Genomic DNA, 14160 nt, shown 5'->3' with positions numbered 1-14160 from the left:
CTTTGATATTATCGAACTAATAAAACTTAAACTATATATGACACGAGAATAAGTAGTGAAATCAAATGTTGGACACGTGAAGCTGAAAATATTTACAGGAGCAGGCATGGGAAGCCACACTGCCACATAACCTGACCTCAAACATCAATAGCATTCTCACTGCCGTCTCGCTCTCTCCAGTGATCTAGTTCTAGTACATTAAATAACACCTTTACAACGGACATCTTTACAGTTACTGACACGTGCTTGGTGACGTACCTTTCTCAAGCTCGGCATCAGTGACGAGAAGGGAGACGAAAATGCACAGAGCAATACGCATCCACATCGTTCGTGGTTTTGTCAGCAAGGCCGCCATCATGGCGAGATGCATCTACCGAGCGCTCCCTCCTCTCTGATTCTTTCCCTTTTAACATAACTCTGCGCGAATAGGCCAGAGCTGGTTACTTCCCCTGAACTGCCCAGCTCCAGCAGATTTTTTTTCTCTATACAGAATAAAACTACTCCAGTGACTTTTGTTTTATGCTGCGAACAAAGAAATTATTACAAACCTGTTTTTACAACATACTAACCTAGTTCCGATTTTTTTCTCTTTTATATGTAATTTTTAAAGATAACTTACTTCTTTCTACAGATAATTTCCAAGTAAACTGCTCAATGCTGAGTGACTTCAGACGAGTGACTAGAACTGTACATCCAAGTTGTTCCATTTCTCCTTCCGCTAAATCAGGGACGAGCACTCTAAGCTTCGTCCTTCGTGTGTCAGTTGAGTCAACAACGCAAGAGGAAAATTCTCCAAAAGTCTTGCATTCGTTACTGACATGGCTGACAAAGGCCAGAACAGAATTATCAGACACACGGTATAGTTTCAATGAAGTAACTTCCACTTCAGCATCAAGGTGAGATCCGGAACAAATGACTTCTTGTATAAGTGATATTCCCCGAAAAGTCTGGACTTCCATTCCTGAAACGGATGTTTGAATTCTCCGATAAAAAACGTTCACCAATCACTGAAAAGGTTAGGAACAAAAGACTCAAACCGACTTAGACAAAGCTTAAAATTCCATCCGTCACCAACAGTTTGGCCCCTGAATATTAAATCATCATTATGTTTAGTGCTTTCATTTATTCTGTGTGATACAATGTAGGTATTTAATTACTCAAGACACACTGGGTATTGTAGTATAAAATATTCGAGTTTTTCCAGTCACAATTTCAAATATTTCACACGACACTAATAAATTCTTCCGAGTCAAGCCAGTCACTAGCAGGTTTTTCATCGATAGGCTTGGAACCGACAAGCCTAGACTCACCCTCCACCCAATAGCACATTTTCGTACTCTTTGTTTTTATCTATGACGGAGGCTCTAGCTTCTCAAATTATTTTCTACAACTTTTAAAGAATAACAAGCAAACTCCTACCATTTGTGCGGTCAGCAGTGGTACCAGCAAGGGAGAACAGTGAGAAAAGGTAGAGTATCCAAGTGGCATCAACCGACTGCACAGCCATCATGGCGCTCGGCCTCACAGTCTTCTCTTGCTCTCGTCACTTGTTATTCAAGCTGCACTACTCTGGTAGCTGTCTCAATCACAGCTACCTCCCCTGAACTGGGAAGCTAGCACGGCTTTACTCCCTTGGCTTCCGTAGTTTTCGAAATAATGCCTTAAACTTTAACCGAACCAAGCTAAAAAATAAAATAAAATAAAACAACAAACATCGCGAAAATTTAGAAAAAAAACTGCTGATAATACAGGTTTGTTTTAATGTTTATTTAAAATCTTTAAATTCCATGAAAGGTTAGGAAATTAACTCACTTTTTCCTTCAACAGTTACCGTCCATGTCAGCTTTTTCGGTGTCTAAGGACTTCAAGCGGGTGACAATACATCCATACTCTCTCTTCTCTTCCTCTGCTAGGTCCGCGACTAACACTCGCAGCTTTGTCTTTCGTGTATCGACTGGATCCACGATGCACGAGGTGTAATCAACAAAACTCTGACATTCATTCCCTAAATGGTTAACATATGCCATCACTGCACTGTCCGAAACTCGAAACAGTTTCAATGACAAAACTTTCACTTCCGCTTCCATGAATCCTCCCCAGCAAGTTACTTCCTGTATACTGGGAAATCCCCGAAAGTCTTTCACACTCATTCCTGAAATAGGACAAAGGGACTTCTGTCTAGCATAAGCCACCAAACGCGCCATTTTATATAAAAGTGAGAGGCGATCAGAAACAGAAAAAAATCGTTGCCAGAAGAGATATTATTCCTTTAATCATGGCCAGCTGAGACAAATTCTCAATCATTATTAACACAATTTCATTTCTTTAGTAGTTTAAGAACAGAGTATGACTTCTGTGCATATGTAATATCAATTCAAGTGAATATTTTTTGTAAATTTGCCGTTTCAAAGGTTTACTAAGCCTTAGGTTGTAGCCGCCAATCTACTGTCTCCATTGCTCCATCAATAGCTTGCCGCTGCCTGCTTTCTATAATGTCCAACAAAGTCAAGCTGATAGCTTTAGGTAAGACAAATCCTGGTGAAGACGATAACCGCAGTGGTTAGTAAAAGACTGAATGAAGCAAACATACCGTTTCTAGTCCCAACGACAGCGACAACAAAGCGTAGAAGCCACAAAAACACGGTTCGTTGCCACATCACTGCTGGCGACCCGGCAGCCATCATGGCGAACTGCTGCCTCTACACGTTCTGTGCCTCCCACTAAACTCTTGTTCAGTAACTCGTCTTCTACTCCCAGCAGAGTTACTTCCCTTCAACCGTTAGGCAACCAGCGTTTGTTCCCCTCTTTCAGAAGCCGGCATGGGGTCGAGTATGACTTCAATAAACTGTTTATAATGATTATTATTAGTATTGTCGGTCAATTAAAGGGTTAAACGAGAATTTTAAACATCATAATCTGATTTAATCCAGAGACACACTGGATTGCTTGTTTGCTGTAATTGACCAGTTGGTGATCAAACGAGTCAACACAAATCAAAACAGATGACTTTACAGACATAAAGTTACTCACGTCTTTGGTCGACTGTAATAGTCCAAGTCTCTTTGTGGGTATCAAAAGAATCTAAGCGGGTAACTATACACCCATACTTTCTCTTCTCCCCATTGGCTAGATCAGGAACCAGTATTCGGAGCTCAGACAGCCTCGTGTTCTCAGCATTAACGGTGCAGGAAGCGTAGTCACCAAATGTCACACACTCATTAGTGAAGTGACTAATGTAAGCCAGCACGGCATCATCGGCCACTCGAAATATCCTTAGTGACAGAATCTTCACTTCCGCTCCCAAGGAGGCGCCTGAGCAAGTAACTTCCTGTAACTCGTGCAAGCCTCGAAAATCTCGGACGATCATTCCTGGAAAATTAAGTCCGGCGCTATTTTCTTTCTTTTTTTTATTCTTTACAGTGGAACCTCGGTTAGCGAACGCCTCGGATAGCGAATTTTTCGGTTAACGAACAAAAATTTCGCTAAAAATTTGACTCGGATATTTCGTTAAAAATTTGTCTCCGATAGCGAACAAAATTTCGGATAACGAACAGCACGTGAACACACGTGACCGACCAGCATGTAATCATTCGCGCTCGAGACACAGTTACGATCAGTCGTTCCTTACCTGTGCGCATCCTTCTTATTTAGTGATTGTTGTGCTTTATTTTAATAAGATAATCCTCAATCATGGCTCCAAAAAAGATTAAGAGCACTGACAATGAATTGAAAAGCAAAGTATGAAGGTGGCATGCGTCTGTCGGATATGTGATGTCGTATTACCGAAGAGTTTTACAAAATAAGGCAGAAGAAGCAGACACTGGACAAGTTTTTTTCCTTTAACCTCAAAGCTACAGAAATCTCCCCGATTTTATAATGTCACGTGTGCTCATGGAGAGGGATTCAAAGCAGTAATGTTTCCAACCACGCCGTCAAAACGGCGAGTTTTCTGTTTAAATGCTTTCGTTAATGTTTTTATGTTTATTTAACTCCATTTATATTGCATTATAACTGTTCTCATTAAAACAAATACCTATATATATATACAGCCTGTAACTTTCAAATAGCGAGTCAACAGGGGCTGGGAACCAATTAAATCTATTTCCTTTATTTCTTATGGAAAAAATTGTTTCGGATAACGAACATTTCGGTTAACGAACAGCTTTCCAGAACGGATTAAGTTCGTTAACCGAGGTTCCACTGTATACGAATACAATATTAGCAAATCGTAAAATATAGTTATTTAATTGCTAGTAGTCATCGCCGAAAACGGACTAAGTCGCAAAACTTCCAAGAAGCAGTAAACAACAAAATGTATCCTTTAAAATATAAGTTTTGTTCTCAATATAAATATTTAAACTATATTACATGTTAAGGCCTCTAAACGTTTTTTCGAATAGTCAAAATAAAATAATAAAATGAAACTTGTTGAGAGATTATTTACCATACCGCAGCACAGGCCCGAATGCCTGCCTCTGCGAAACATCAATAGCAATGGCTGCCCTGCACTTTCTAGTTAGTTCTGGTTAAGTAAATGATTATCAGTATTAACAGTGTTAGATTCTTTAACAAAAGTTTCCTTCCATATAACCAAAGTTTTTTTTAAAAGCGACATACCGTTTCTGTTTCCTAAAATGAAGGATGCAAGGTGGATCAGAAAAGAAATTTGGTAAATCCGTTTCTCTTCCATCATCCACGCCGCCATCATGGCCAGAACTTGCCTTCCCCAACGGTTTCCACTCCGGACCACTCTTGCCGCGAGACTCAAAATCCCAACAAATCGACAGTGGTTGCTTCCCTTTAAGCTGTTCTAGAACTCAAGCTCGAAAAAGCAAAACTAAACGATGTTTTTTCGGTGGTCGTTTCTTGTGTCCGATATCTATAAATACTTTTTACAATAAAAGTTTCTTGTTTTCCCTTCATCTCTCCTCCTCCCTGTTTCATTCTCTCTCTAGGTAAGGAACGCACTTTCAAAATAATTCGATTTTGTGTTTTAGTGATAAGACGAGAGAGAGAGAAAAACTTACGTGGTCCTTCCAGTAAAACTGACCATGTGTGAGTCTGTGTGTCCCCCAAAAGTTTCCAAGTTTGCGCAACGCACGTGTAAGTTCTGACTTCTTTTTCTGCTAAATCCGACACCAGAGTTCTCGCCCTGGAGTTGCGACTGTCCACTGAGTCGATGACACAGGAGGAGAAGTCCACGAAAGTGCGGCATTCGTTAGACGCGGGGCTGACATAAGCCAGTATTGTATTTTCAGAGCCACCGAGCAGCTTAAGTGACAAAAGTTTCACTTCCGGTGCCAAAGTTCCACCGGAGCATTCAACCTCTTGTATGCTTGCGATTCCGCGAAATTCTCTAACAATTATTCCTGCAATAGTGAAATAATAATCGCAATAATAATAACGATATGAACAAAAAAAAAATTAGAAAGCTAGCTGCCACCATCATTAGCGGGGGAAAAACTTCATGGATTTCATTCAAAATAATAAACAGTATATCATGTGATTTAATAAGCCAGTCCTTTCACGACAGACAACTCTTGGTGGCATTACATTTTAGTAAGTTACAGGTAGTCGATAGCTTTTCTCGCCGCCATTTACAGCAAAGGCTGAAGCGCTGGCTATGGTTACACACAAAACGACTGAACGAGAAGGCTAAACTGCCATTTTTTTAAAAACAGAGTGGACATTCGGTCATGCAGAGCATCGAAGAAGGTGACACTGACCGTTCTCCTCGGCGATGATAATATATGTTAGTAATTGAGGATTCACGCCAAACAAATTACAAAGAGCGAGATTGTCCAATTATATAGCCAGCCTTCCTTTATATCAATTTCCCTGCAGTCAACTGCGGTACAAAAATGTACATAACTTTTGTTTGTAGCGAGGGACCTTAAAAATAAAATAATAATCCCGTGTCATGGTAATAATTCTAATTAAAATAGAGCTCACAGGTTGATCCTCAGTTTTCTATTTCTCTACAGCGTGAGACAGTACAGTACAGATAGCTCTAAGACATTAAGGCACAATTATGTTTCACATTGTACACATGTGACAAAGAACAGCAACTCTTGCTCCCAGTTTCGCCTTATTGTTCACCAGGTATATAGCCCTGAGATTGGGAAAGTTATCTCCCTTTAGCTGCTTAACATTAAAAATTCTCGCACAGTAGCATAAAATTTAAATAAAATAAAATTCATTTGCTGTACAAGTATATCAGTACACATTCATTAGCAGGAAAGGCGGCAAAACTAAATCTGAAATGCAAAACTTCTACTTCTTTCTTTGTCGACCTGTACAACGGAACCTTACAAATACAATAAAGACTAAAATACTAAAATATTCAACAATCTGTCAAAATAAGAAGGGGGTTAAACTCGGAAAGAGTGAAATAGAGAAATACAATTGATGCGTTAATAGTATAATTTTCAAAAAAGTATGAATTCAGGTGTGATTTCACTTACTTTCTCTCGTAATTGTAAGGAACCAATCGAAAGTGTGAATATCCCCCAATGGACCAACCGCAGCTGCAGTGCAGCCATAGTCTCTACTCTCTTCCTCTTCAAGATCCGACACAAGAATCCGTAACCGAGAATTTCTCGAGTCCATAGCATCCACAGCACAAGAGGAATAGTCCTCGAATGTTTTACACTCATTTGTTAAAGGGTTAACGTAAGCCTGCAGGTATTGTTTCGAACCTTAAACATTCGAAGAGAAATCAGTTTCACTTCTGCCTCCAAAAATCCACCCAGCACTCCACTTCCTGTATACTAGAAATATTTCTGAAGTTGTGTATTCTTATACCTGGAATTTTAAATAAAGAGATGCAACACTCTCGTTCTTCTTAATATCATTGCGAAAATAAGCTAGCCGAAGGTTCTAATATACTTATTATCTTGGAATTTTAAGCTCAAAAACATTATTGTTTGGAACTAATATTTTAAATAAATTGCCTCCGAAGATATGGCTTGAACGACTGACAGACTACCATACAGCTGCTTGAAATATCAATAGAACACTAGCTGCTGTGCGCCTGTTACAACATAGCTGTGCAAGCTAGACAAGCTATCGTCGCTAACTACCTCACCCTGAACATCTATGACATTGCTGATGACAACAGTAGTTAAGAATAAGAGGATGCAAGTCAGCAACTGACCGTTTCGAGTGCCCAGGACACCTGCCAGAAGAAGAAGACAAGAGAGAGACCGTCCCCACGTCTTTCTCAGCACCGCGGCCATCATGGCGGACGGCTCCCAACACACTGATCATTCCTTCTGCGTAACTCTGAACCGCGGAAAAACTGCCCAGTTACCTCCCTTGAACTGTTCTGTGACGGTTGCTATGTTATTGCTAGGCAGTCGTGAAAATCTGTAGGTTTAATGAAATTTATCCATGCCTCCTAGTGACTAGCTCCAGAAAAATACTAGAGACTTAACAATCAGTGACTTTCGTAACTTTTCCATCAGTCCTTGGAATTTTTGCAGGCTTTCGTAAGTACTAACGGAAAATATTTAATAAAAATCACCAGCTATAAGCAGTTTGAGGTGTCGTAGAGACGCCCTTGGAACTATATGTGAAAACTAATAAAGTCGAGGTAACGCAAAAAAAAAAAAAAATCTAACAAATTTATTAAATTTTGTCTTGATGAGATCAGTTGAGTGACAACCCTTTATCGGAACTCTTTTGGCCGACATACTTACTAGGCCTTGATATATTTAGAAACCACTTTTCAGTATGTGTGTCACCCAAAGGTCCGAAGCTTGTAGCTGTACATCCGTACTCTCTTCTTTCTTCTTCCTCAAGGTCGGCAACCAGCACCCTCACCTTTGACCTGCGACTGTCCACAGGGTCGATAACACACGACGAAAACTCTTCGTAAGTTTTGCACTCGCTAGTCAAAGGGTTAACGAAAGCGTTTAACGAATGGTCTGAAACTCTAAACAGCCTTAGAGAAATCAGCTTCACTTCAGCAGCCAAATAACCGCCCCAGCATTCGACTTCCAGAATGCTAGGAAAGCTCTTGAAAATTTGTACTGTCATCCCTGAAAGAAAAACGCACCCTACACCAATAAGATTTAGCAACTTTGAAACAAACTTTTTACGAAAGATCATATATATTATAGTTGTTAATAGCAATAATTTTTCTTTAAGACTGTCCATTAAAATGGCTTTATGACAATAATAATGTCCAAGCTGCAGTTACCTACATGTAAATGATAAAATATATTAAGGTCGCAAAGATACATCTAAATATCAGAACCTTGTGAAAAGCAATCGTTCTGTTTGCAGCTTTCTTGTCGTGTCTGCTTCAGCTTTGACAAAAACTAGCGCTGATAATAATTCTAGCGAAATAAAATTCTCAATACATAACAAGACACTGAAGATGTGACATTCTTGAACATTAGAAAAAAAAAAATAAAACCTCAGTTAATGCCAACATGGACGAGATTTCAAGAATTTTGCGCACCATGTCGCACACTGTGAAACATCAATAGCTGCCTAACATCCGACTGCTGTAGTTGAAACGAGCAAAAGCCTAGCTAACTGCTAATGACACATCAGTAAAACAGTAACGGTTATACAAAACCAGTAAAAAAAAACCATAGAAATGCTAAGACAAGAAACTGACCATTTTCAGATCCCACTACTCCGACCAGAAATACCAGCACGCAGGAGACATGGCGAGGGAGTCTGAGTACTTCTACTGGCACAGCAGCCATCATGGCGGACGCCTTCCACTAGACGTAACTCTCCTCACTGACACCCCTACTGCACAACTCTGTCGCTAAGAGTGGGCTAGTTACCTCCCTTGAATTCTCAGTGGCAGAGACAGTAGAAGAAACAATCACAACAGGATAACATGATCTAGAACGTCAGCCTCTAAGAAAGAATTTTGTTCTTAAATCATTGAGTATGTACAGTATGCGCATCATATCTGGAAAATAAAGATCTCAAATAATATCGAATATATCTTTCATTTTTAATTTCGTATGCGGAGAGATGCAATAACACGGACATAAACACAAAACCGATATCATCCTCCACACGCATACACAGGTTAAAGAGAGAGAAAGAGGTGTGAAAGACAGAGACAGGAGCGGTCGGATCCTTCTTTCTAAAGACACAAATACAAAAAAAGTCTACAAAAAATGGAGTAAGTCCCTTATATATATATTTCTAATCACTTTTATCAGTCACCTAACGCAGAAGTAGGTGAAGAGACAGTGAAAATGATGGAAAGAAACATGAAAATCGTGAAAACATGAGGTTACAGGACCTTTTTAATTCTCCTTGTTTTTTCTGGAACTTGCCTCATGACACAACCAGCAATGCATTAGAAAATGTTGTGAAGAGAAACACGATTCAAAAACAATTCTTGCCAGAAAATCTGGTACATACTAGGCGTCCTTGCGGCCACGACCCAGTCGAAGGTCTGCGTGTCACCCAGTGCTCCGAAAGCTTTGACAGTACATCCGTACTCCCTGCTCTCGTTGTACTCCAGGTCAGCCACCAGCGTCCTCACCAACGACCTGTGCGTGTCGGCAGCATCCACAAAACACGACGAAAACTCTCCAAAACTTGTGCACTTGTTGGTTATAGGATTCACGTGAGCTACTACTGATTGGTCGGAAACTCTGAACAGTTTGAGCGAAAACACTTTAACTTCCGGCTGTAAATAGCGACCAGAGCATTCCACTTCCTGTAAACTAGATATCCCCTTGAAGGTGCGAACGACCATTCCTGAAATGTACAGGTGACAATGCTAACCCTCGTATTAAGGCAAAATCTTTACAGAGAAATAAAAAACAAAACCAGCAATTTTATCCAAACTACTTTCTGGATAATCTGTTTTGCCATTTTCAGCCCATTACGTATTTACACTTTGAACTCGTCTGAGATAATCATGCCTCTATTCAGTTATTTACTTTTTTCTTGATAAAATATAATATTCGATGAAGAAGAAAATATTTTTGTTTCAAAGACGAAGAAAATTTAAATAGAAACCTGTAATATTAAGTGTAAACTCAAAGTTCTATGACCAAAGCAAAGGCAGCCATTCGACTCCCAGGACTGAACATCAATACCGCTATTGCACTGAGCAACGAAGTATCTACACTAGCTTGCTACAGTTTACTCCTAAAAATGAAAATCCTTCAGACTGAGCTTTGTGGAGATATCATCACCGGATGTTGAAAGTAATAAACATATAAACTGACCATTCTGAACACTTGGATCACCGACAGTCACAGCAAGAAGGCACGGAAGAAGGCAAAATATCCACACTTTCCTGGTCGGCCTGTCGGCCATCATGGCGCCCTGTTTCTGACACAGTCTTTCTCCCCTTGACTACTCATCCTGCAGAAACCTTGTCGTGCAGTATGTTCTCTCCCTTGAACTTTCAAGCCGCTACCCAAACATTCTACTCTTCTGTAGTCGCAAGTAGAGTAAAAATTCAGGTTTAAATCGAACTAAGTCGACCAAACTTTCTCATCTCCTTATTCTCGGAAAAAATAAGTCGTGCATAAAATATAAAACAACAACAGAGAGCAGTTACTATATCGCAGTTTCTAAAAATTCAAATTAAAAAATAGTTTTCATAGCAAGCCAACCAGACGTCAGACTTCAGATACTTACTAGGTCTCGTGACTGTGATAAACCAATCAAAAATGTATGGGTGCCCTAAGTCCCCAAAGCTTGTCGCTGTACATCCATATTGTCTGCTTTCATCTTCCTCCATCTCGGAAACCAACACTCTCACCTTAGAGTTTCGAGTGTCAGCTGTGTCGATAACACAAGACGAAAACTCCTCGAAGGTTTTGCACTCGTTGGTCAAGGGGTTAACGTGAGCAAGTACTGTACTGTTCTCAACATAAAACAATCTTAGAGACAAAAGTTTCACTTCGGCCTGCAGGGTTGTACCCGAACACTCTACTTCCAGTAACTCGGCTATGTTCCTGAAGTTTCGAACACTCAATCCTGCAATATACATATTCGATACTTCTGGAAGAGCGCTTTGCCACGACAAAAATAAAGTAAAGATTAACGAAAGCTTTCTCTGTATATTATGGGAATTAGAAATAATTCGAGAACTCATTTTAGCATCTTTATATACAATTTTTCTCTATTAAGATATATATAACCACACTAAGTTGTTTTTCTTAAGACAGAGACACGTTAGTATCATTGAACCATCTGCGACGAAGCAAATACAACCCACAACGAAGCGTTCTACAGCCATCACGAATAAAGACCCCTCAAGGAAATTTACAAGAAAGATATCTTAGCACAAATTAATAAACAGAAAAACTGACCATTTTCCGGACTTGCGGCTTTAGCAATCAGAACTAGAAGGAAGAATAAGAGGAGCTGCTGCCACTCCATTCTCGCCAGCCTAGCAGCCATCATGGCGGACTGCCTGTACTTCTCTCTCCCTGGTTACTTGCCCTGCACCACCAGGCTTGTGCTAAAAACGCTAGTTATCTCCCTTGAATTATTTTCCCACTCTCGGTCTGCTGATATTTAACTCCGAAAAATACAAACAAACCAGCGAAGTTCACATCAGAAACGAGAACACGTGAGCACACGCCCGGTGTCTATGTCACCAATGTCGACCGAACTGCCATCATGGCTAGATGGAGTCTCCTCAAATCCACCTGTCTTGTCTTCCAACCTCTCAATAATTATTCCTGGTGACAACTCTTGCTTCTCTAGGAATACTTTAGTTACTTCCCCTGAACTTCTGTGCTGTGTGATGATGACGACACGCATGAAGTTTAACTGGTTGTGAACATGTAAGGAAAATAAGACCAGAAATTTTGCTGGTTGATAAAATTTGTAAAATTCGGTGAGTAATATCGGCAATTAATAAATGCTAAATGCATGCATGCTTAAATGAAAAATATGAACATGTGATCACGGTTTCCAATGAAGGAATGAGATAAATCGAGAAAAAGGCGCTTTTAGAAAAAAAATTGTAATAACAATATTTCAGCCAGTTATGAAATTATAAAACAGATACTTGGAGTTAGCTAGAAAAATACCTATAGGTCTGGTCACTGTTAGAAACCAGTCAACAGTATAGGTGTGTCCTAGAGATCCAACACTGGTTGCTGTACATCCATACTGCCTGCTTTCATTTTCCTCGAGGTCAGGAACTAGAATACTCAGCCGAGAGCTTCTAGTGTTGGCAGAGTCAATGAAACATGAAGCGAACTCCTCGAAAGTCTTACACTCGTTCTTCAGAGGGTTAAGATATGCAAGAACTGTATTGTCCAACACCTTAAACAACCTTAAAGACAGCAAATCAGTATTGGAGTCTAGAGGTTCTCCCCAGCATCCCACTTCCTGTATACTGGGTATTTTCTTGAAAATTCGTGCTGTCATTCCTGAAACCAACGGGCAATGGTTTCTGCTTCTATCACTTCTTCGACAGTAACAGCGCTCACAATAGTAAACAAAGTAGCGTCGACTCATTACAGCAATTCTTTTAAGATTCATTAACTATGTATACCAGATTTAAAAAAAGATAAAACAATAAATTTCGAAGGAATAACAGATCTTACACATTTTTAGTATAGGGTAACCACTACGGAAGTATCCCTGAGTACGAGAAAACATCAATAGCTGCTCAACGTACGGTTGTAGCTGCTGAAACAACGCTCGGCTCCAACACATGAAAACTAAATTATTATTTTTAGTCTTAAAACTAAAACAAAGCCGACTGCTTATATATTCAAACTTAGAGCGATGAAAATGAGAGTACTGACCATTTGGAGAGCCAGCTAGGCAAGAGGTGAGAGCCAGCAAACTGGAGAGGAAATGGCTCTTCCACACCCTTGATACAAGCGGTGCAGCCATCATGGCGTCCTAGCCGCGTTCCCTCGCTGTTCTAACTCTTGCCACATAACTAAGCGTCGACTACACAGATTGTGTCCCTTGGATAGCTAAGCCCGCAAGAGTTGTGTCCGTTTTCAAAATTTAGCCGTATATTAGCTTGTTTGTAATGACACTCAAAATCACAATACAATCCAGCTGGATTTCTGACATCGTCACTGTCATCTAGTACCAAATGGCAACATTCTTAATAACAGGTAAGATAATAATTTTTGGTGTTACATTATAACAATAATTAATTACAAATGTATTTGGGTATTACAAAATTTTAAACTAACGAACATCCTTAACTCGAGAAAACGATTTTTCTTGTGTTTAAACTAATGTTTAAAATCTTGAAATTTTGTTGTGTTTACTGCATGGAATTTGCTATTCATCTAATTTGTCATCTTTCTCCTTGTGTAAACTACTTTAACCACATTGGATAAAGACCATATATATATATGATCGACGGATTCCAATAGAGCTTGAAAGCTAGCTGAGGACTCACTTCGTCTTGTCACAGACAAGGTCCAGGAGAATTTCTGCACATCATCTATACCCTTCAGACTTGCAGCGTTGCACCCGTATGTTCTCGACTCCCCTTCTTCCAAGTCAGTGACAAGTACCCGCAGCACGGACTTGCGCACGTCCGAGGTGTCGATAGTGCAAGATGCGAACTCCCCGTATGTTAGACACTGGTTATTTATAAGACTGGCATGAGCTAGCACCATGTTATCAGAGACTCGAAACAGTTTCAACGACAGCAGTTTCACTTCCGCTTCCACATTTCCACCCGAGCATTCTACTTCCTGTATGCTGTCTAAACCTCTATAATCTCGCATTGTCATTCCTGAAAAGAAAGGTGTGGCCAAGCTGATTTCAAGAACATATGAAACAAAAAAATGACACTTACTTTCAGGCTGATGTCAAATACTATTTTTAATTATTTATTTATAGTTTGGTGAGACTATATAAAATATAACTTTAAAATGTAAAAATCCGCTGCACAAAGAGAAGAAAAACTTAAAACAGCGATAAATAATTTTTTTGTTTCATATTTATTTTAATCTCTAGTATTTTCAGTTACTGTCCCTGTATGACTAAACACGAGACTTTTCAAACATCAAGGGCGAGTAACCGTCCCTGACTGCACAAATGCCTCACATCAATAGAGCTACACGGCAAGCAATGGCCGGACCTGCCTTACTGTTCAGAAATATCTTCATTCAGTTAAAAAGTAGCTAAACCACTACCTCCAACCTAATTTTCTGTCTTAAATGTTAC

The 14160-nt window shown here is 39.7% G+C and overlaps 1 protein-coding gene across 23 annotated transcripts in view; it reads right to left on the bottom strand.

Annotated features, from left to right (window-relative positions):
• The window catches only part of LOC112568586, a 244811-nt gene that overhangs the window by 44324 nt on the left and 186327 nt on the right, over nucleotides 1-14160 (bottom strand). Inside the window, exons 1-2 of one of the 23 annotated variants that reach the window (XM_025245936.1) lie at nucleotides 12768-12873; nucleotides 12042-12386 (exon numbers count right to left, since the gene is read on the bottom strand). The exons of 15 other annotated variants lie outside the window; for them this stretch is intronic. In XM_025245936.1, coding sequence (XP_025101721.1) covers nucleotides 12042-12386; nucleotides 12768-12861 — 439 coding nt within the window. In that variant the 5' untranslated portion in view covers nucleotides 12862-12873. Of the gene's footprint in view, nucleotides 1-619; nucleotides 962-1419; nucleotides 1697-3030; nucleotides 3370-4617; nucleotides 4905-7700; nucleotides 8043-8629; nucleotides 8963-9399; nucleotides 9742-10217; nucleotides 10330-10635; nucleotides 11142-11312; nucleotides 11651-12041; nucleotides 12387-12767; nucleotides 12874-13384; nucleotides 13727-14160 lie in introns of those variants that run through there. 7 more of the 23 variants (XM_025245942.1, XM_025245943.1, XM_025245947.1 and 4 more) reach the window with 7 other exon arrangements.

Source organism: Pomacea canaliculata, linkage group LG7 (genome assembly GCF_003073045.1).
Source record: "Pomacea canaliculata isolate SZHN2017 linkage group LG7, ASM307304v1, whole genome shotgun sequence".
Lineage (NCBI taxonomy): Eukaryota > Metazoa > Mollusca > Gastropoda > Architaenioglossa > Ampullariidae > Pomacea > Pomacea canaliculata.
Note: the sequence above shows the minus strand (reverse complement) of the source record. Positions and strands in the feature narration are given on the sequence as shown.